Source organism: Apis mellifera, linkage group LG16 (assembly GCF_003254395.2).
Source record: "Apis mellifera strain DH4 linkage group LG16, Amel_HAv3.1, whole genome shotgun sequence".
Classification (NCBI taxonomy): domain Eukaryota; kingdom Metazoa; phylum Arthropoda; class Insecta; order Hymenoptera; family Apidae; genus Apis; species Apis mellifera.
The window spans coordinates 754,961-779,052 of NC_037653.1; the positions used below are offsets into that span (position 1 = coordinate 754,961).

The following is a 24,092-nucleotide window of genomic DNA, read 5'->3' on the forward strand; positions in this document are numbered from 1 at the left end:
AAATATAATAATCATATATTAAAATTATATTTTTGGTTTTATATGATTGGAACTAAATTTTTTCTTTATATTATACATTTTTCTGATCATAAATACTTAGTTTATGCTAATAATTATACAGATAATGATGGTGGAAGATTAATTTCCAATGGAGAATGCCTTTTTTCATCAGGCATAGAATTCATATTGGCTAATAATCTTTCTTCACGTTGTTCCATTATTGGTGCAGTTGGAGGTGTATAACGATCAGATAGAAGTCCTTCTATATAATATCCAACAGCAGCAATAGGAATACAAATAAGACTCAAAAATTTACGATTATTTAGATATCTAATCAAAGATAGCATCTTCTGAAATAAAAATATATTGAATATATATTTCACTATTATTTTATATTTATAATTTATCTTATTGATTATAATAATATTTTAATAAAACTTCCATTTCAACATCTAATATATTTTCAATTCCTTCATTCATTAATATTTTTTCTTACCTTTTACTAAAAAAGAGGTTATATCACATATTGTCATTTGATGGTATTTGTGTATATATATGTTTTATATATATATATACACGTTCAACTTATAATTTATGAAACGTTTAGTAATATTTAAACTTTTTTTCATTGTATTTATATATTTGATATTCTATTATCAGCTTTTTTATTTAATTAATATATAATTAATATTGAATGATTTAACGTATTTAATGTAAATTTAATAAATTTAATATAAATGACTTGGACTAAATTAAATAGAATTTATCAATATTTTTTTCAGATTAATATTGATTAAATTAAATTATTTATTTATTAAAAGAATAACATTTTTTATCAATAAATAATATGATAATTTCAATATCTAAATAACTAAAATAACTAAAATAACTAGTTATGAAAAGTAACTAGTAATAAAATTAAAATAAAATATATAAATAGTTCTAGATATTTGCAAAATATATATCTAAAATACATTAATAATAATAATATTATCAGATATTACTAAATTTTCTAACATTAGTATTTTGAAACATTTCTAAATTTTAGAAAAAACAAAAATTGTCAGTATTTTTTTTTGTTTATGTTCGTTCATATTTCTTATATATATATATATATATATATATATATAAATATTATTAATTAAATGAAAAGCAATTAACAAATTATACAATTATACAATACTCAAAAGTAAGATCAATATAGATATATATTTATATTAGTATCGAAATATATATGAATATAATAATATATATAAAACATACATGAACATAAAAATTTTAGGTTATTTCAATGAGTTACAATTATAATTTAATGATAATTATGTAAATTTAAATTAATTATTTATTATTAAATAAAACAATAAAGCAATTAACAATATATAATATTCAAAAATTATTAGTATAGATAGTATGGATAGTATATATTTATATTAATATCGAAAATATATAAATACATACATGAACACCAAAATTATAGATTATTTCAATAACCTACAATTGTAATGTAATAACATAATTATTCAAATTTAGATTAGTTATTTATTTTTCAATATATAAGATAAAAATAATTTTTATTCATCAATAATTTTATTTTTTATTTATAACGAAATTATAAATTTTTGCTGCCAATTAAACAAACATTTCATATATGTAATTATATCTATTAATTTCGAAAATATAATTATATATCGATAATTTTATTACATGTCATTTATTTCTCCTTGTAATCCATTAAAACTTACAAAGTAAATTAAAGAATATGTTGACATCTATGGAAAATGTTTTTTTTTATATGGAAAAAATGAGTGTAACAGTTATGCGCGAGATTTATATTTTTTAAATGTGCTTTACAGTTCTTTGAATTTCAATCGAATTTGCTTTCGCTTAAATAATGCATCAATGATAAATTCTATGTACTTTTAAAAACAAAACACTGTTTCTTTATTGTTCTAAGAGTGCAAAGGTGAATTATGGTAGTATAAGTAACTTACGATATTTTTTCATTATAGATTGAAGATACATCCAAATATACTAGATTAGAGATACATCCAGCTGTATTATGCGTGTTTGTTTACATTCAAACATACACTTGATCTTTGATTACAGATTCATTACCGATTTACAAAGTATATTCATCGCTGGCTCATTCCTATTGTGAAGTACATTTTCACAAAAAATTTCAGATAAATTTGTTTTAAATTTCAAAACACGAGCGCACGGACAAATATAATAACATACGTATCGCATTCGCGTTTATACGTATACAATTAATAAGCACTCGTATAGACTCGCATCACTCCATTTCTCATTTTATTCTACGATAGTTTCGTAGTTTTACTCGCGCATACTGCACACCTGTTTTCATACCGCGAAACGAGTTCCGCGACGTCAACTTAAAGCTATCTATCGCATCGTATCTTTAACGTTATTTCGATCATTGCACAAAATAAATCCTAAACTATTTTGTACAAGTATAATATTTATAATTCTATACGCAAATTTGGTTTCATTAATAGAATGCTAAAGGATTCTACTTGACTAGTTTTACGCATCACTATGTTTGTTTCGATTGCGGATTTATAACTGTTTGGAAAAATCGCGTTATTGGGAAGTGCAAGACAAATACGCGTGATTATATGTAATCTAACTACACATTCTCTTCTGAGTGAATTATTCATTCGTACATGTTTTTTCATCGCTTAAAACTTGATGATAAAATGTTTTCATCCAATCGAAGGCTTCCTTATATTGACAAGTGGTAAATCGTGATCTCTTAACTGAATTTAACTATCTCTCGCGACAGCTTTAGTATAAGCAAATCGCTAATACGTTACATATCATAAAAAGATAATTCGGATGAGATATACATTTGCTCAAGAACTTTTATGTTAACAATTATCATTGTTATTTTTATATTAACAATTGTTTTTTACTAACTTTTATTAATTGTAATGGTGGCTTTTCAAAGAATATCGTTATTATGATATAATTAAAAAAAATTCATATAAAACTGCTATTTAAAATAAATATGGTATAATAGTTCATATCATTTTATATTTTTAATATTAATTCTAATTATTATATATTGTTTTTATAAGAAAAATACTAGAAAAATTTTTATTTAATTGTAAAATAACTCAATAAATAAATTCCTCAATGGTAAAATAATGTAAAAAAAATATTTTCAATAATTTGTCCATACATATGAATCTCTGTTTTCACCATAATTAATATAACAGTCACAATCTTTGTTTATATTGAAAAAATAAAATTTCATAATATAGTTTTTTCTAAAGTGCAAAAAATAGTAAGATTGGAATATTTAGAAAATAAGGAACCTTCTGTGGAAGAAACTATGCGTTTGAAAAAATGAAAAAGGGAAGACGAGTAAGATAAGAAATAATAATAAGTAGAAGAAGAAAAAGAAGATAATGATAATGATAATGGTATTGATGATGATGATAATGATAATGAAATAATAATTAGAGAGCAATGAATGAGAAAAGAGAGAGATAGTCATTTCAAATAAAAATATTTCTTTTTTTTTTTCTTATGAAAAATCCGTTTCTATTTTCAATTCTGTCTTAATGATGATATTCAATGAGTTTTATCATATCGTCACATACCTTTCTAGACTAGGAAGTACATTCTTTGAAGCACCACCAATTCATATAATATTTTTAACAGAGTCTTACAGCTGAATCAAATACACATTTGTGAATAGTTTGATCTAGAAGAATTTCTAACTCACTTGTCATGCAGGTTCCATTATATTTCTTCAACTCATATTCATTTTGCTGTAATGTTTAGTACTTTACCAAAATTGCTTTATCTAAGAAAGCAATAGTTTCTCATATAAGATTTTTTATGCTTTCCCTATACAGAAAAGTTAACAAACTGTATGTGACATTTTGAATTAAATCATTGTAATTAATATTACTTTCTTGTCTTCTCTCACGCGTAAAGAAGGATTCCATACATCCAAATGAATAGATCGCAAATGTCTGTTAATTGTTGATACAAACAAATACTTGAATTCGTCTTTGATGTTGTATCTCACCATTCTTTACTGATTATTGTCCCATCTGATATAGGTCGAAACCTACGACATCTATAATAAAAATAAATTAACAATCGATAATTAAAATGATTGATTGAACTATTCTATGTATTCTATGTAAAAGAAAAAAGTTTATATACCTAGCATTATTTTCTGCAACATGTGGTGGCAAAGATGTAGGTGGTGGTGGAGGTTGAGCATTTGGTGGACCACTATTATCAGAATCATTATCGCTACTTTCGTCAGTTCGTTTAGCCGTTTCTGCCAAAAGATGCGAAGGTACTCCTCTAGGAGAAAATTTAAATAACACTTCAGAATGAGATCTGATCCTGCGTTGCGGTCTTTGAAATCGCAAGTTTAGTTGACTGGCATCGGTCACATATTTTTCGCTTTGTCTTCGACGACGTAACGCAGGAGTACATCCAGTTAAATTTTCATCTTCTGTCGAATTAGCCGTTAAAGATGAAAAGATCGATGATTCATCAGGTAATGCCAAGCAGCGTCGCAATACCTCCACTGTCAAGCGTTTGCCTTTGACAGCTAAAATTTGGCAATATTAGTATCGCTAAGAAGCTGTGCTCAATTTTAATCGTGATAAATTGGCGTCCAAAACGCGAAAAATACAATTTTCCATTTCCTTTCCCTCCCTTATCCTCTTTTGCTTAATAATGTGTGTGCTTTTAAAATCTTCATCACATACTTGCTGAATAACGAATATGTGCGCACACACACACACATACACGCACACACGCACAGAAGCGCACGAGTACATTAAAATGTTGAAAAGTGAAAAGAAATATTTAAACGAAAGATGTATAATTTTTGAATGATAATGATACTGTGGCATATTTAATTGGACTCTTTTATAGAAAAGAGAAGAGAAAAAAAATTGTAATTAAATAATTTATAACAATTTGAATGCAATTACTTTAAAACTACAATTTTTTAAACTGATGATTATAAATATGTTTTTTATGATTATTTTTCATTGTAATCTCTACCAAAAATGATTTTTTCTTAAAATTTTGATATATATCTTCACAAAATCGCATATGTCATTGCATACGAAGTTCAAATTGAAAATCAATGTCTTTTTAGTTTTTTACCGTAATTTTTACCGTGACAAACGATTTAAATAATAAGCATCAGAGAATACATTTCACTCAAACAGTTCAAACTTATCACTTATCAATTTCAAAGAAGCTTAAACTCGTGAGATTCGTAAAATCAGATCCGTACAATGTTAAACATCACATTTGAATTCAAAAAGATAGAATTATAAAATTACAGTATAAGCTAAAAAAAAATCTTACTAACTAGCATCTTTTTCCCTGGTTATAGCCACAGGTGTAGATGATTTTTCTATTTCATTCCCCACACCACTCCGGGTATTTTGTGTATTCGTTTCTGGAGTTGACTCCGATAACGAACATCTAGGACTTTTAACCGGAATTGGAATTTTACTGACAGTATTATGAGTCCTATTAGAAGCCTCCTTTTCTTTATCATCCTTATATTCACGAAGTGGTAATATATTCGGTATGGTTGTCGAGGCAGTGATAGTGCTGTTTTCCTTATGCATAACATCATCAACAGATGCTCGATTTTCAGCAGTATCGAATATCGATGATTCTTCTCTTTCTGGTTTTGGACTAGCTGGGCTATCTACTGTACCGTTTGTCATTTTTCCTATGAAATTGCATTGAAAATGAATGTACAATCAAAAAAATAATAATGATAATGATAATGATAATGATAATGATGATGATGATGATGATGATGATGATGATGATGATGATAATGATGATGATCAAGAAAATCAGAATAATAATATTATTTCTCTAATATTATTTTTCAGAGATGTAATTTTTCAAAAAAATATACGTATTTACTTTGCAATGGTTCTCTATCTGCAGTTGTTTGTACAACAGTTGCACCACCTGTTGCATCCACTACTCTAATTTCCAATCTTCCTGCTACTGCTTCCTCTTCTTCTTCTCCTCCAGGTGTACTAGGTATTGTGTTGGGTGGAGAAAAAGCAACTGCTGGAACGCTTGCCCTTCGTAACGGAGGACTTTGTCTCGGTTCATCATAACGTGTTGCTATATTTCTCATAACATCGACTTCATATAGTAAATCATCAAATGCAGCTTGTTGAACCTAATATTAGAAAACGATATATATTCATACATAACATATTTTTCAATACGATAAAGAATATGAATATTCATAAATTTTATATTAAATTAATATAACTCAAATATAATAATAAATAGATTACATACCAATGGTGCTTCGAGATAAGCACGAACATGCGGTGCCAATGCAGGAACGCTCCAAGCGCGAGGAAGTGCGCCTTGGAGATCTGGATATTTTTCAATACCAGCAATGTTTAAACACCTGTGAGGAACTGTAGGCTTTGTAGAATCTTCACTTATTCGAGAGAGAGCAGTTGGTATTATCGAATGTTGAGGCGCAATCGACATAGTTGATTGTATTACTGTCGTTTTCGCATCGATAGATGCAGGCACTGAAGTTGCGATAGTTACAGCATCACTACCAACTGTTGACTGTATGTAGAAATTTTATTAAAATCAAATTGACATTCGCATCTTATTTCGATATTTGTTTTTCAAATCAAACTAATAACAAATATTTATACAATAGACAATACGAAATGGAATACGCAATAATCTTTTAATCAATATTTCTTTTTAATCTAATTCAATATAATAATATAAAGCATGCGTTTCTAACGCTATGTGCTTTTTATTTAAACACAAAATCACGTTGTTTAGAAACGTGTGTGTATCTAGTTATATTTTTCCGTTAATGCAGAGGATAAAATATTTGAGAAAATTAGAAAATGATAAAAAGTTAATTTCTACTCGAAAACACAAAAAATAAATATGTCGCAAAGTTAAAAAAAACGAGTGTTAAGAAGAAAAAAATACGAAATACAGAAAAAAACAAAAAGCTTAATAATGATATATAAAGAGATCTCAATTCGATTGTAGAACGTAAGAGGCGCATCAATGGAAGACATCAATATGGGCCAGATAGCTAAAATATCAATACACACACTTGTAATTGGATATATTTAAAAAAAATTGTATACGTGCGTGAATGTGTTCGTATATGTGTAATAATAATAAGGTTCATGAAAATTTCTTAATGGATAATAAAAAATTCATTTTACACAATTCTTAATTGTAGTCCAAGTATTAAATCATAATCAATAAAAAAATATAATATTTAAAATTTTACCTGTGGAACCATAATTGGCATAGTAATTCCTTTATGTTCAGGACTTTGTAAATTTTCTCCTTTCCATTCATTATCAGTCTCTTCAGAATCATCGAATTGTGATTTCCATTGAGAAGCTAGTGTCAAACCACCACCACCTTTAGTTACTTGTTGTAATGCTGATACATTATCATCATCTATCTGTGCAAATTGTGTAATGGAATAATCTCTTATTGCAGCACGATTAGTTCTTGTCTGTTGACGTCCTTCTGTTCTTCTTCGTGGTTCTCTTTTTAATGGTTCTCTCTGTTCCGTAACCTATGAGAATAAACACAAAGATAACACTTAAATGAAAACTATTTCTTTATAATTGGAATGTAATAAATCTATTTTACACGCACAGGACTCTGATTGCCAACATATTTTGGATTGGTAACATCATAGGAACAGTAAGAAGCATCAACTTCAGTTTGTACTCGAGGACTGGGAGGTTCGCCAGGTGCTGTTTCAACTGCAGGTGTGACTCGTAATCTAGCAAATGTTGCACCACTTGCAGATTTTCTTAATGGTGCTGCAGCATTGACTCCAACTTTATTGCGAGGAACTTCTGAAGCAGAACGAGCAGAAGCCATTAATGCATCTTCTTCATTGTCTACCACCCCTGTTTGTGGTTCTGCTGCCATTGAAACTGCACGCCTCTTTTTAGGTGAATCTATAAAAATAAAATAATAAAAAGATACAAATTAAAATAATACTATAATTAGTATTATAATATATAATTATTAATATAATTAATTTATGATATAAAAATTTATTAAAAGGTAATTAAATTTCAATATTAAATTTAATAACCTTGAGCTTGTTGTCCAGCTTGTTGATGAGTATTGTCCATCGTAGGTATCGTCGCGTTACAATTTTTATCTCGGCCATGATTGCTGATAGCTGATGTAAACGGCACCGAAGATCCTTCTACTCCTCGTTGTTTATTTCTTCTACATATACTTTCATAATCCATTTGTGCCTGTAAAAAATACATTTAAATATATCATTTATATTTAATTCTTACACTAGCTATTAACATGTACGTAAATATTAAAATATTTAATCTTACGTCTAATTCTTTTCTGTTATCAGGTTCAACATTTTCTTGATTATTTGTGTCAACATTTGGTGTAGTTGGTGGTTGATTAATCGTAGTTGCTGTGGTCAATACTGGAGGCATAGCGACCTGATGATTACTAGGTAGAGATCTAGTAGTTGGCAAACTTTCATTCGATATAAATGGTTTCTCCCAATCATAGGGATCAGTAGCTTTTACTCCTCTACGTTTCAAGCAACGTTCAAATAAACCTGCCAGCATTGCATAATCTGGTTTATCTGCATATCCCAAACTCTAAAAAGGATATTCCTTTCACTGTTCGCACACATGCATTTGATTAAAAGAGAATACAATTTAAGAGAAGATATTATTATTTGTTAAATTTTAAATATTGCATATTGAATAATAAAAATATCATATTAAAAATTTTTATAAACACATACCTGAATATGTTCCAGAAATACACGAAGATCCGCTGGAAGATGTTTTAAAAGTAAACGATGATCGTACTTTTCTTTCATAAGACCAACCTAGATGAAGAAACGAAAGATAGAAGAAGTCGAAAAAGGGAAAAGGAATGAAAATTGTAGAAGAAAAAAGAGAAAAGAGAAGACAGAAGAAAGGAGATAGAAGAAATTCACATTATAATTTAAACATAATCACTTATTTGTAATAAAAAAAAATGTGTAATCAAATCAAAAATTTATAGCATTTATAATATATATACCTGTTCTTTATCCTTTATTTTTCGCCATGGAAGTTGACCATTAACAAATTCTACTAGCATATAAAACAATGACCACAAATCGTCATGTCTGCCCATTTCTTTATTTTTATGCGCATTCACAGATGCGTACCGGACGGTTCCTCTAAATCCTGCCGCACTACGAGGTGGTCTAACTTCACCAGTACCCGTCGTAAATTGACGAGCCAAACCAAAATCTAACATATAAACCAACTTCGAGGTATGTGGAAGTCGTCCCATTGAAAAGTTTGACTGTAAATATTAATTATTAATTATCAAGAAATAAGTTAATATATTATATAATATTATATTCATAAATTATTTATATTACCTTTTAAATAGTGTACATGAATTTTATTCATTTGATAGTATACAATCTGGTCGTAATATAAATAAACGATAAAAATCAATTTTAAATAACATGTTGCCTAATCAATCAAATGAAGATATTTCAATGCAAAAGAAAATAAAATACAACATCAAAATCATTATATCAACATCTATAGATTGAGAATAGATTATTGAAAGTTCAATAAAAATTGAATTATGAAAAATATTCTGAAATAAATAACTACTCTGAAAAAATTAGAGAAATTAAAATATACTTACAGGTTTAATATCTCTATGAAGAAAGCCTACACGATGTATACTTTCAATTGCTTTAAGAATTTGAAGTCCTAAACGTAGAGTGGTAGACAATGAAAAAGCACCTCGAGGCTGAGCACGTCGTAATTCAGCCAAATTTTTTCCTTGTAATTGCATCACAACATAATTGAATCGATCATTACGACCACAACCTATAAACCTGCATACGTGTTCCCGACCTATAACAAATAATTAAAAATATTCATTAACAAATATTATATATTATAAATAAATGTCATAAAATAATATATATTAAATGTCATATAATAATATATATTAAATAATTATATATAATAATTGTATTTATATATTATTAAATTTATTATATTTGTATCATCAAAGAATAAAGTATATTTTTATATTAAATTATTTAATTTAATGATATAAAACAATAACAAACCCTGAAGTTTTTTCAATACTGCCACTTCCATTTTAAGAACTTGTTTTGATTGACGTGCTGATTCTACCTTCAATGCAACCTGTTCTCTAGTCATAAAATCTACCCCTTCATAAATTTCACCAAATCCACCACCTCCTATTCTCTTGACCTATAAAATGATAAAAAATCATTGTAAATCAAAATAAATAATAAAAATATTTAAAAAAAAATATATTAAAAAAATAGAAAAATTTATTAATACTGTTGTAATTTTACTAATACAATGACTTACAACTTTCCAGCGATCTTTGACCACATGGCCAGGCTGCAGCAGATCTTCACTCATCATAGTTATATTATTATTCTGATCTGTACTTTCGTCGCCTACATTCCTCGGCTGCAAAGTGGTAGAATGATCAGGATGCCTAAAAAGCGTAAGCGAATCCTATTACGAGATTCGTTAAAATTTAAAAAGAATATTCGCATGCTGATAATCTTCAGGTTTCTATTAGCCTTTGTCTGATATGCGACAAGCGACGATGCAAGCAAGCAAAAATAGATATAAAGATGGAAGGATAATCGAAATTTATCGGCGCAATGCGAGTAGCTGAATGTGAAATGATTCGATGCAGCAAACTTTACAGCTGTCAGTGTGAGACAAACGACACACCCTGCGGCTGTGACAGGTTAGGTTTTTAACCTAAAACATATTATAGTAGAAAATTGGTCGATATTGAGCGCCCTGTGTTATGCAGCCATGATTACGTGCGAGTAAAGGGTGCAGCGGGTATGAAGGGGGCGATTGTCTATTCTACCAATCATTTAACCACGTTCGACCCGTCACTTAGTGTCATATTCAGTTCTTTCTTTTTCAGTCTAATCGTTCATAGATTTATATTATTTCGCACCCGCAATAACTATCAAGAAGAAAATTATACAAGTTGCTAATATGTCCTAATTTAGATTAATTTTTATTATGAATAGAATTGAACAAGATCGAATTTAATAACTATAAGGAACTAAAAAGGAAAGTACAGATATAGAAAAAAATGTAGCTTTGCTTTTTTGATTTTAAAAACTCATTGCAGAACTTTTTATTATATGTATAGTCTTTCCTATCTTCTTCGCGCACGCACCAACCAATCCAAATATGATTAATATTTCATTTCCACTAACAATGTCGCCTGGTAATCGTTGATGACGTTTCTACACAATCCAAACTCTTCTTAGGCAGTGCGTTATTTCACGATCCCGCACTTCCCGTTTGCATCTCTTTTCTTTTCCCCTTTTTCCTCAATTCTTTCTACCACTATTTCTTCCCCTTCCCGCTAGTTTCTATCTTCACCTCACCCTTTCGTATCCCTTTCTCTCCTTCTCTTCGTTCACCCTCCCTCACTCTCACCCTACCACACCCCACCCTACCCCACCCCTCCGACCCTATCAGCTTCTTTCACTCAAAGGCGGTCAATCGATCGCTCGTAATTTTACTTTTTTTGTATTAATATTACACTATTCGTTCTATTTTTATAATCACTTTTTTCACCACGAATAAGACATATCGAATATGTTCATGAAAGCTGTACTAGATCTCGTCAAACACCGATGAAACGGCCATTTTTCGATTTCGTACCACGGCATTCGTAATGCTTATAAACGCCGCAAGATAGCGACTTGAATGCTCGATCGATGTTCATAGTCCTATCTTTTCCCTCTATGATTTCAAACGTTTCGCGATTCAATCATTCAGAATTCGGAATTAAATGTCATATTCAGCGTATTCAGCATATATCCAGGATTCTTTTCTTCGTTTATTCTGAAAAAATTAAACTAAATATTTTTTATATTCATTAATGTATTATAAAATAACATTCAGCAAAAAATTATTATTACTATTGATATTGTCACATGTTTATCGAGTTTTACACGTGAAGTTTTACACATATATGATATGTGTAATACACACACGCGCGCGCGCACACACACACACATACACGCACACAACTACTACAAAGAAATCCGAATTAAACGATCTTAATTTTGTCTAAATGAAACCACAATTTTTTTGCAATGATAAATAAAATTCGATAAAAACAATATATAAGTTCGTGTATTCTATAAATCGCATTTTATTTATTCTAAGTTAAGCAAAAAAAATATAATAATTAAAAGATATTTATTTTAAATCAATAAATTATAAAAATATAAAAAATATTCTATGAAAAATTATTTTTTTTATGAAGAAATTTAAATATTTATTAAATTTAATCTTGTATGAACATAAGCGGCGGCCGCATTCTTATCTAGCCTAACCTATACAACAGTTCAAAAACAAAGTTATACCGGGTGCATAGATCTATGTCGTATGAATTGGTATCTGTTAGGCTAGATAAGAATGCGGCCGCCGCACTGCAAGGTGGCCGCCTGCATCTATGTTATATTAAAATGAAATGTATATTTTGTCTATTATTGGTCTAACATAGAAATATATTATATATATATAGAAATATATTTTGTCTAATTATATATAATCCGAAACTTTATAAATATGATATTATATTTTAGATATTATCAAAAATCAATATACATTTCGGACTTTAGTAGAATTAAATGTAAAAGTGAATTAAATATACAATATATATATGTACATATATAATATATATATATTATATCATAGTTGGCTATGATCATTTATTGTCTCTAATTTTTTAATAATTTTAATTAATAATTTCGATAATTTTTTAATTTTTTAGAAATTTTGATTATCAAAGTTTGTTTTTAATTCTTTAAAATTATATGAATAAAATAGAAAATAATTTGGAAAATATTCGTGTTCATGTTCATATATTTTGTCAAGAATATCAATGAAAAATTTAAACTTGTATACATTTTGCATTTTTAATAAATAAAAATTACATTATAATTAATTATTAAATAATTATTAAATAATTAAACTTTATATTTCATTATAAATATTTGATATATTTATTTTTAATTTCTTTTATTCTTAATAAAAAACACAAATATTATTAATTTTAAAAATAGAATATTTATAGGTATTAAAAAAACATCGATGAAAAATATCTCTTTGAAATGAAAAACATACATGCTTTTCTTTTTTATTTAGATCAACGATTTCAAAAAAAATCTTTAATCCTTGTATAATATAATGTAAAATCAATATATGTTCGTACATTAAAAACATATCAGTCTATATTGTAGTATTCCTAATACTTATAATACTATTTTATTATTTTTTTAATATATTTGAATATATAAATTTTTGGAATGGTTATATGATAATGAAATTATCATATGCAAGAAACAGAAATAAATAAGAAGTTAAATAAGAAGATAAATATAAATATATAAAATTATGAATAATTTGTATATATAATTTTAAGCGACACAAGTTAAAAAAATGAAATAATATAATATGAGAGTTACAAATCAATGTAATTTTCTGATAAATGATTGGCATATATATTTATATATAAATTGGCATTTATAATTATATAAATATACATTCTGATGTTGATATTGATTTTACGTATAAAGATATTAAAGTATTTTTTAACATTAGGATAAGTATTTCTTATCTTAATATCTTACATCATGTATGTATTTGTATATAAGATGATTCTTACCAGTAGATTCAAAAACAATATTTACGGCGACAATCCCATTTTTGTATATAAAGATCTGTTATTAATTGGATAACAAAGTTACGAAAGGCATACGAAAACAACTGTATTTGTATATATGAGCATAGGATTATCATCATAGTATTTAATTAACATTGCTTTTGAATCCATTAGCAAAAGAATTATGCTGCATATTAATTCTAATAGTACATAAGTATTTACTATTTCCTTTAATAATATTTTTTCTTAAAGGGACAAATTTAAAAATTGTCTTCTTCTTTCCAAAAATAAACATATCTAATGAACATACTCTATGTTTAACTTCAAATAAATCAATCCTGTTTTGTATTTAAATATTATTGAGAGAATGAAGAAAAAATATTTTTCTGGAGATTAAATATAAATTAAACATAAAATAAATTAAGTAATGATTGATTGATGTAAATAATCCTATACATATAATTTAGAATTGGTCCAGATACCATACCTAACAGCGACATGGCCGAATCGCGTGCGTGTGAATTTATTGTTAGTCACGCAGAAGCCGTGCATTTCTCACATGTTCGCGATTGAATGTCATGCTCAAGGTAAGAATTGTTCTTTTATTCGGAGCGATTCTAATTTTCTTTTTAAAAAGTTAACATTTCATGACATGTAATTATGAAAAGTAACATTTTTTACAAATAAATAAAATAAATATATAATATATATTGTATATTATACATACATATGTATAAATATATATAAGTATATATGTATTTATATATATAATATCCTACACAAATATAGATCATCGATTATAAATATATATTTCAACATGTACAATAAACGTGTATGAGTGTACTTCAAGTTATAACTGCAAACGAAGAATATAATTATTTTTATTTTGGAACCGTATTACTTATGAATAAAAGAATAAACTTTTTTCTGATCGATAAAATAACGTTTTCAATTTCAAATTGAACGGGATACGTGAGTGTTTGTTCAACGAACATTTAGTTAATTTTTTGTTTCATATGTTTGACAAAAATCGAATAATCAAATTTCGAAATGCTTAAATTACTAACTCCATTCGCCAGGGGGCATAATTTAAGTTTAAACATCTATTTTTAAACGACCCCACTCTGTGTGTATATGAAACGTAAAGTAGCATCTTTCTCCTCGCCAAGGTACTTTTCTAAGTAGCTTTGCTGCTTATAAAATTTTTGTCAATGTCAATGTTAAGTATTTTTATTGTAATCATTCCTCTCTATCTCTTTTTTCCACAAACAAAAACTTGAAATTTATATTATTAAGTTTCATTATGAATACATAAATGCATACAGACATATGCATGTATATAATTTACTTTTTAGTTTTACATTTTATTAAAAAAAAAAATATATATATATATATATACACGTATGTTTATATATACATGTACATACATTGTATACATATAATAAGAAGTAAAAACAAGTGGCGGGTTAGAGAACGCAAAAACGATGTAGGCACAAGAACAAGTATCATTCTTGGAAAAAGACAAAAAGGAAAAAAGATCGAATGGGGAATTGAATCATTGGGGAAATCGTATATTATATCTCAAAAGAGATAATCACATACCACTTCATAGTTTCGAGTAAAGAGAAAACACGTCGCAAAAGATCGTGCCGAGTGGAAAGATGATTACACAAACACGACGACGTCAGGTAGAACGATTACGATGACAAAGCGATGTTTGCGAGCGGTGGCAACAATAACAGTAGCAAGAGCAGTGGTGGTAGATCGATGCGTCGATCAATGCACTAGAAACGAACGATCGATTGATTCGATGTAATTGATACAAACGATACGAAAAATTTCTGATTAATGATTTCACGATACTCCTTGTCTAGAGCACAATCAGAATAAAAATTCGCCACTGCGATCTAGATAAGCACCGTCAGTTCATTTACGAACCGGTGGCCTAAGTTCTGTGACGAGCGAGCTAGAGCCAGAAAGCGATAGTCGTCGCGTTCTACTGGCATTGGACACACACTGACATGACCAGTATGATGTTCCTTTACTTCCATCGCCTCCTTCTCTCCTCGATTTTCCCTACCTTCCATCCCGTTCACCTCGGTTCCCGTATCCCCGTATACCCTAATCATATTCTTTGTGACTTGACTAGCCACGCGCTTTGAACCGACCTAGCCACCGATTACGGGTGACTTTTATATATAATATGTATATATAATATGTACACACTTATGCACTTCGTGTATATATATGTGTATGTATATATGTGTATATATATATATATATATATATATATATATATATATATTATCATTACTGAATTTTTTGTTTTTTATTATATACATAATCTATTCAATCTTTATCATTCATCTTTGATACTTTTGATCATTCATTTTTGATACTCAATTTCATATTTGCAATCATTCTTATTTTTTATATTATAAATGATTTAATTTTGGTATTCGATTTATAAATCATATAACTTCGGTATTTAGTAATCGATCATTAGTAATACTATATAGTTCAATATAATAATGAGAAATATTATTTTCATGAATATTTTATTCGAATTTCGATAAATTAGAAATTTGGAAATTACACGGATTATATTATTATAAACAAAGATTATTGGCAATATAATTACAAAAATGTAACATAAATGTTTTCGAAATTAATGTATAATATAAATATATAATATAACAATAGTATCTATTACTTTCTTCTGTCTTTTGACGATTGAAGTATTATAATCGATATTTTTTTTAAAAAAAATACATACGGCTATTTCGCATATTTCGCCTTCATATTTAGAAACGTTGTGTTATTTCGGTACAGCATTGGTTAAAGCATGCTCGCACAGAATTTGCGTGATTCTTATATTCAACGAATGTCACCATTTTTCTAGACAATTAATCCGAAATTCATTGTTTTTCGTTTAGAGGAAGTTTTATTGATTTCATTGAAATATGATTCATTATTGAAATCCTATAACAAATAATATATATATGCGTATCAATAAAAAATTAATTTCTATTTCTTCTTCGTTTAATTATGCTACATTATCTTTGAAATCAGATAAATAAACTGGTAACAACTGCGTTATGCCAAAATCGAGAATAGCAACAGTCATCAATAGCATACAGAATATCAAAATATCAAACGTTGATTAAATTCTGCTTATGGAATATAAAATATATGTTTATCAATATATCCATCTAATATATATAAAGATATATGCTATATAAATATTTATATAAAAATAATAATATATATATATAAATTTTTATCAATATATAATCCAATTATTGAATCAATCGATGATTTTTTGTTATTTGCATTTTTAATTTTTTAAATACTTTATATTAATGTGAATTTTATTTCCTCATTTTATACTTTATATATCACTTTTTATAATTAATAATTTATATTATATGTATCAACATTATGTAAATACTTTATAAATATAAATATATAAATATATTTGGACATTATTTTATAGAAAAATCATCTAATCCGAAAATTTTATTTTAAAATAATAGTTATAAATTTTATTTTAAAATATATTATACAGAACAATTTTTTTGTCAATAGAAAATCTATTTGAAGAAATGAAATCAATTCCTAGAATTTCAATATTTTTTCAATTTTTGATATAGTTTAATTTTTTGAAATAAGCACTATAAATATTTTTTAAAATTTTATTGTTTTACAAAATTATATTTAAAAAACATAAAAAAAATAAATCGTGCTGAGATGTTGAATATTAATTTTATTTTTTTAAAATAAATATTTGTCAAAAAAGTTGCTTCATACATAAGTTAGTATTTTTACATATTTATAAAATTTTATTAAAAATAAAAAAATTTATTTGAAAAAAAATTGTTTAATAAAATTGTTCAAGAAAAATTTTTTAATTTTTAATGAAAGAGATTTTAATAAAAGAAATATCGACAAAAATTGCTCAATATATAACCTATTATGTTCCACGTGCGAACTTTCATATAAATAACAATTTTTGGATTAAATGAATTTCTCTATTAATTTAATGTTTAATAGCCAATTTCCATAAGCCAATATATTTAAACAGTTTTAACATTATTATTAAAATTTAATAAATTATTTAATAAATTAAATAAATAAAGTGTATATTGAATACATCACTATCTTCGTTTTGAGTATATTTATATATTATATATACATGAGTATATTTATATATTATACAAAGTAAGAATCCGTTATTTGAAGATTCTTAAATAATTTTAATATTTTCTTTTGCAAAAACTTTCATTACAGTTTTATCGAGTTATCAACAAAAAAACAATAGCTAATCATACGTGCATAGTCTAGTCAAACCGCGACGATAATTTTGATTGTGTCGCCAGCTAAATACGAACAAGTCCATGCAATAAAATATCGAAGGAAATTTATTGTAATATTGTATTGCAATGTAACAAATATTTGTTTATTGATAAAAAAATTTATCGAATTATATCATGAACAATAAATAAATTATATATTTAACATATTTTCTTCGATATATATTATTTGGATTTGTTTATGTTCGATCGACAGCACTTAGCCAACATTATGTCGCGGTTCGAAAAGATTATATGTTCTGTAATTGGCCAATGTTTTTTGTTAATAAAATTATTAACAAAGACGTAATTTTGTAACGAAAAAATGTTGCAAAATTATTAAAAATCTTCAATTAATGGATGTTCTCGCATTTTTGTAATATCCTATATATCTATCATATTGCTTTAAAAATTCATTGAATTTTATTCTAATTATATTTTATGACAAATAAAAATAATAAAATATTGTCATCGAATTTAATAGTTAGTCTTTAAGATAACTTTTTTCTTAAGATAACTAATTGATAACGATAAAGGATTATTTGTAACTCATGCTACATATTCTTAAAAATATTTCTTTATTAAAATTTATAAAAATTTTATGCTAACAGAAATTAATTAAAATATAATATCTAAAAAAAAATTTTTTTAATAATCAATTCTCTATTAATTCTGAATCAGTTTGAAAATTAATAAAAAAATTATTCATAAAATAATTATAAAAAATTTTTAAATATTTTATAAAAGATTTTATAAAAATTATAAAATATTTTAAGTTACAATAAATTTATTTTAATTATCCAAATTATTTAATATTATTATTTATTTAAATTATCCAAATTTGAATTTTTATATAATTTAATTTTTTATGTATTTGGTTTTTTATATTTTTTTTTATTCAAATGATGAATATTTTTATATTTATTTTTTTATAATTTTTAATAACTTTTAAAATTTCAATAATATTAATTTCTAAAATTTTCTAAGTTTTCAGAATATCGTTATATATGAAATATATATATTATAAACAACAAATGAATAACAAATTAAACGCTAATAATTCAAACTTTTCTCGTTATATGATGAAACTAGCATTCATACAATCATTACGCATAAAATAAGTTCATAGCCATTGCAATGCGTATAGTTCAAAAGTTTTTAAGAGGTCGCTGTATACTTCGACCTTGCTTTGACTTTGTTGAAACGAAGTGTGTCGATAGAAAATATTCCAAAGTGATCAAAAGTTTTACTAATAGAAACATTGAACAAACTACATTAACATTGAGAAACATTAATAATACATTTCTTGTCTTAAGTACTATTATACCAAGTTTAACATATTCAACATCGAAAGGCATGGCACTAAATAAACTCAGCATTGATAAAGTTGATCTTACAGATAAACGAGTGCTTATACGGTAAGTACTTTTTTGCACTTCTTAATAATACATTTCTAATAATTCAACTAGAATATCATTATTATGTGAAATATATATTCTTACATTTCGTATGTTTTAATTTCATACATAATATGATATATATTAATATATAATAACTGATATTTTGTAATCATAGGTTAAAAAAAAATGTGTTTTATTTATTATTATTAATCAAATTGTAAGTTTAATAATAATTCAAGCATTAATCACTAAGTTTAATGCTATTATAGGGTAGATTTTAATGTACCTTTAAAAGATGGTAAAATCACCAATAATCAAAGAATTGTTGCTGCTTTGGATACAATTAAATATGCTCTTTCAAAAAAAGCTAAGTCTGTTATTTTAATGTCACATTTGGGACGTCCAGATGGTAAAAAAGATATGAAGTATACTATAAAACCTGTAGCTGATGAATTAAAGTCCCTTCTTGGAAAGGAAATTCTATTCTTAAATGATTGTGTTGGATCAGAGGTTGAAAATGCATGTGCTAATCCAGAACCAGGAAGCATTATCTTACTTGAAAATTTGAGGTTTCATATAGAAGAAGAAGGTAAAGGAGTAGGAGAAGATGGAAAAAAAGTAAGTAAATTATATATGATAATATATATATAGTAAATCTATATAATTAATTATATGGTAATAATAATCTATATAGTAAATTTGATAAAACAATTTATTTCATTTTATTAGATAAAAGCAGATAAAACAAAAGTAGACGAATTTAGGAAATCATTGAGAAAATTAGGAGATATTTATGTTAATGACGCCTTTGGTACAGCTCATCGTGCTCATAGTTCTATGCTTGGTGAAGGATATGAGACAAGAGCTAGTGGTTTTCTTTTAAAGAAAGAATTAGAATATTTTGCCAAAGCATTGGAGAATCCTGAGAGACCATTTTTAGCAATATTAGGAGGTGCTAAAGTTGCAGATAAAATACAGTTAATTGATAATTTACTAGATAAAGTTAATGAAATGATAATAGGTGGTGGAATGGCTTATACCTTTTTAAAAATATCGAAAAATATGAAGGCAAGTTTTATATAAACATATAAAATTATTATTTTATTTAGGATGAGTAATTTAAATTATTTTTATTAAATTATTTAAATTATTTATTCTTAATCTAGATTGGTAATTCATTATTTGACGAGGAAGGAGCAAAAATCATTAATAATTTATTATCAAAAGCTGAAAAAAATAAAGTCCAAATACATTTGCCAATTGATTTTGTTACGGCAGATAAATTTGCAGAAAATGCAACTGTTGGTGCAGCAGATATAGAAAGTGGTATACCTGATGGCTGGATGGGACTTGATGTTGGACCAAAATCAAGAGAATTGTTCAGTCGTAAGTTTTAATTTATTTTATATCAATTTATAGTATATCAACATTGTAAAAATATTTGTCAATTTTATTGAATTCAATTTATAGAACCTATTAAAAGAGCAAAAACAATCGTATGGAATGGTCCTGCTGGTGTTTTTGAATTTGAAAATTTTAGTAAAGGCACTAAAAGTCTAATGGATAATGTTGTTGAAGCAACATCAAAAGGTGCTATTTCTATAATTGGTGGTGGTGATACAGCTACTTGCGCTGCTAAATGGAAAACAGAAGATAAAGTAAGTCATGTTAGTACTGGCGGTGGTGCAAGTTTGGAATTACTTGAAGGAAAAGTTTTACCAGGAGTTGCTGCTTTATCTTCGTTGTAATTTCTAGTTTATTCGATATCATCTACATCTATAGATTTTGGTTAGATCTCAAAAATGTTAATTTCATTTAATTATTAAATTAGCAATAATATATAATAAAACAAAAATGTTTATTGTTAAATGTTATATAAATTACCTTTGTAATCTATATTATATGTAATTTATATTTAGAAAATATCTATATTCATCTCATATTTATATATGAGATACATCAATATTCGTAAATAAAACAAAAATTTAAAATATATTTATTATATTATTTATAAAAAAGAAAGACTATTAGGTGCAGTATTTTAATACTATTAATTATTTCATATGTTATTTTCTCATGTAATTATTTTTTCTTTTTCTCTTTCTTAAACAATGTATATTTAATATTTCATTTAAAATTATAATCATTATTATTAAAAAATTCGATTGCGGAAAAAAATAACACGCGAATAATTGTACAAAATACATATTGCACTTAAATCGAATTATAAGAAAGAACATTTAAATAAGATAAATAAAATATTTAAACAACATTTAAAATAAAAGTAAGATTTTACAATTACTATATAATAAGTATAAGAATAATTGTACATATAAATTAAAGCGTTACTAATATGACCAAATTTTACTTTTTCATCAGTGCAATAATAACTTAAATTATTTTCAGTATATAAAAATGTATCTAATTTTATGATAATATATGTATAGTTCATTTAGAAATAATATAATTACAAATTAATATTAATTGATAATATATATTAATATTTTTATATCACTAGCATTCAATAGTTATTACATTTTTATATCTTTCAATGAACTATACATATAAATCTAAACATATAAAATTTATAAATGAGGAACATTTTATACAATCATCCCTTGAACATACTATTATTAAGAATAATAAATCATATTAAATATTTTCATATTTTCATATATTATTTGTATAATTGAGATAATAATTAAGATATATTCCATATGAGTGTTTATATATATGTATATATATGTATATATATATATACACATATATATAAACACTCATATGGAGTATATCTTAATTTATTATCTCAATTTTTTGAAATAATAACGTCTTCTATTATAGAGCCATAAAAATTACGAATAATTATTAAAATTAATTTACATTAAACAACAGTTTTGTGGCGATTCCATACTACGTAATAATGCTGGAATCACAGAATCACCTTCAGTATCAATTTGAAAAGGTACTGTCTGTTCACCTATCAATTCTTCAGGTAACTGACCACAAGCTTGTACTTCTTGCATAAGTGATATTATTGTTTCAAAACGTTTCCTTTTTATTTCTTCTGTATCATCATCTTTTTCTTTATCAAGTTCAATACATACCTAAAATCAAGGATTATTTTTATTTGCTTTTAAAGTAATAGTATAATATTTATGAAAATGATATATTTTTATAGTTAATTATATGTATAATAACCTGTTGCATTAAATTAAGTTGTTTTGTAAACCGTTGTAGATCATTGGATGATACTGTTGTCTTTTTCTCTTCTAACCATTCAGAATATTTTTCTATCAATTCTTTCAATGATGGATATAAAATTTCTTTAGATAATAAATGTTGTAACATTCCTTGCATAAATGGTAAAATAGCACCAGGACCATCTTCTAAAGATACTTGTCCAATCATATCTGATAAAACAGCTTCACTCTATAATATTTTTATGAATGAATTTAAAGATTCAAAGAATTAAAAAAAAAATCATATTATTTCTGAAAATAATTACCTGCAAATTTTCGGATGTTGCAGATAAATCATTTAATGCTTGTGCAATGGCAGATTTGAAATCTGTATTCACAGTATTTTTGTCAAAACTATCTTCATCATTTATTACACTAGCAACTGTTTGTGCCATTTTTTGGAAAGACGCTCCTAATTCATTATCTGGTCCTAATGAAAAAACTTTTTAATTATATCATTCTTACATAATTATATTACTTTTACATTTTTTTTTTAAATTATAAAATTTACCATTTTGAATAAAATTTTGTAAATTTTCTTCAAATTGTTCTGCTGCTTGTTTAATAAAATCTGTAGTCCAAGCATCCTCTGAAATATCAGATATATTTTTATCTGGCATAGATTCAAGGATATTTACTTTACATATATCTTCTTTTTCTGATTTTTGTTCTTTATTGAAATCTTTCAAAGCACCTAATAAATAATAATAATTTTTATTAAATTTAAATTTAAAATAAAAAAGTATTTGTTATTTTAAATGTTTTTTTTCTTTTTAAATTTAGAAATATTATAAATTATATGATAAAAAATTGGTTATTTTCATAAAAAATTACTAGTATAGAAAAAAATAGTATATTTATACAGTTTTTATAAAAATTTACTAAAATTTTACTATTTTTTTTTCATCTTCTTCCTTTGTTTCATTTTATTTTGACTATATCACATTTTTCATATTTTTATATAAAGTTTTTAAATAAAATTAAATATAAATATCTATTTAAGAAACATATAAAAAAACAAAGATAAAATCGTTAAACATTTATATAATATAAGGTTAGGATTTTTAGTTATATTCATTTAATGACAAATTATACGATATTATATTTACTTACTATCTAATAAATCGTTTAATTCTTTATCTTCTGTTTGCGGTGTAGATTTTTCATCAGCCATAGTTATTCTTTCTTAATTTTGACGTTTAATAAACTTTAAACTTTTATATGAAAATTCATCCAACAAAACGTTATAGCTTCATCATCATTTACATCATTCATATATAAATCAT

The 24,092-nt window shown here is 25.8% G+C and overlaps 4 protein-coding genes across 10 annotated transcripts; 1 reads left to right on the top strand and 3 right to left on the bottom strand.

The window, feature by feature from the left end:
* Window positions 1-8: 8 nt before the first annotated feature.
* Window positions 9-641, bottom strand: LOC100578684. The gene is made up of 2 exons (XM_006557296.3): window positions 497-641; window positions 9-350 (listed from the first exon to the last, which is right to left on the bottom strand). The coding sequence occupies exon 2, from the start codon at window positions 345-347 to the stop codon at window positions 114-116; it is 234 nt and encodes a 77-aa protein (XP_006557359.1). The 5' UTR covers window positions 348-350; window positions 497-641; the 3' UTR covers window positions 9-113.
* A 2,897-nt stretch (window positions 642-3,538) lies between these two features.
* On the bottom strand, window positions 3,539-15,847 carry LOC411575 (tau-tubulin kinase homolog Asator). 6 transcript variants are annotated; one of them, XM_026445877.1, is made up of 16 exons: window positions 15,754-15,847; window positions 15,418-15,599; window positions 10,467-10,599; window positions 10,196-10,343; window positions 9,760-9,974; window positions 9,133-9,402; window positions 8,849-8,935; window positions 8,418-8,699; window positions 8,159-8,327; window positions 7,708-8,018; window positions 7,328-7,624; window positions 6,346-6,630; window positions 5,953-6,220; window positions 5,378-5,749; window positions 4,201-4,600; window positions 3,539-4,111 (listed from the first exon to the last, which is right to left on the bottom strand). In XM_026445877.1, the coding sequence occupies exons 2-16, from the start codon at window positions 15,423-15,425 to the stop codon at window positions 4,057-4,059; spliced, it is 3,300 nt and encodes a 1,099-aa protein (XP_026301662.1). In that variant the 5' UTR covers window positions 15,426-15,599; window positions 15,754-15,847; the 3' UTR covers window positions 3,539-4,056. The 6 variants fall into 6 exon arrangements, with proteins under 6 accessions (XP_026301662.1, XP_006557348.1, XP_395046.3 ...); XM_006557285.3 differs by lacking the exon at window positions 15,754-15,847 and having other exon boundaries at window positions 15,418-15,732; XM_395046.6 differs by lacking the exons at window positions 15,418-15,599; window positions 15,754-15,847 and adding an exon at window positions 11,351-11,518.
* A 3,472-nt stretch (window positions 15,848-19,319) lies between these two features.
* Window positions 19,320-21,436, top strand: LOC411576 (phosphoglycerate kinase). Its single transcript, XM_395047.6, has 5 exons — window positions 19,320-19,585; window positions 19,837-20,185; window positions 20,297-20,635; window positions 20,734-20,953; window positions 21,038-21,436. Exons 1-5 carry the CDS (start codon window positions 19,524-19,526, stop codon window positions 21,313-21,315), a joined length of 1,248 nt encoding a protein of 415 aa, XP_395047.5. The 5' UTR covers window positions 19,320-19,523; the 3' UTR covers window positions 21,316-21,436.
* A 956-nt stretch (window positions 21,437-22,392) lies between these two features.
* On the bottom strand, window positions 22,393-24,091 carry LOC100578522 (peroxisomal biogenesis factor 19). 2 transcript variants are annotated; one of them, XM_006557284.3, is made up of 5 exons: window positions 23,920-24,091; window positions 23,318-23,500; window positions 23,073-23,236; window positions 22,766-22,996; window positions 22,393-22,671 (listed from the first exon to the last, which is right to left on the bottom strand). In XM_006557284.3, exons 1-5 carry the CDS (start codon window positions 23,978-23,980, stop codon window positions 22,444-22,446), a joined length of 867 nt encoding a protein of 288 aa, XP_006557347.1. In that variant the 5' UTR covers window positions 23,981-24,091; the 3' UTR covers window positions 22,393-22,443. The 2 variants fall into 2 exon arrangements, with proteins under 2 accessions (XP_006557347.1, XP_003249086.1); XM_003249038.4 differs by having other exon boundaries at window positions 23,318-23,395; window positions 23,920-24,085.
* Between the last annotated feature and the right edge of the window lies 1 nt (window position 24,092).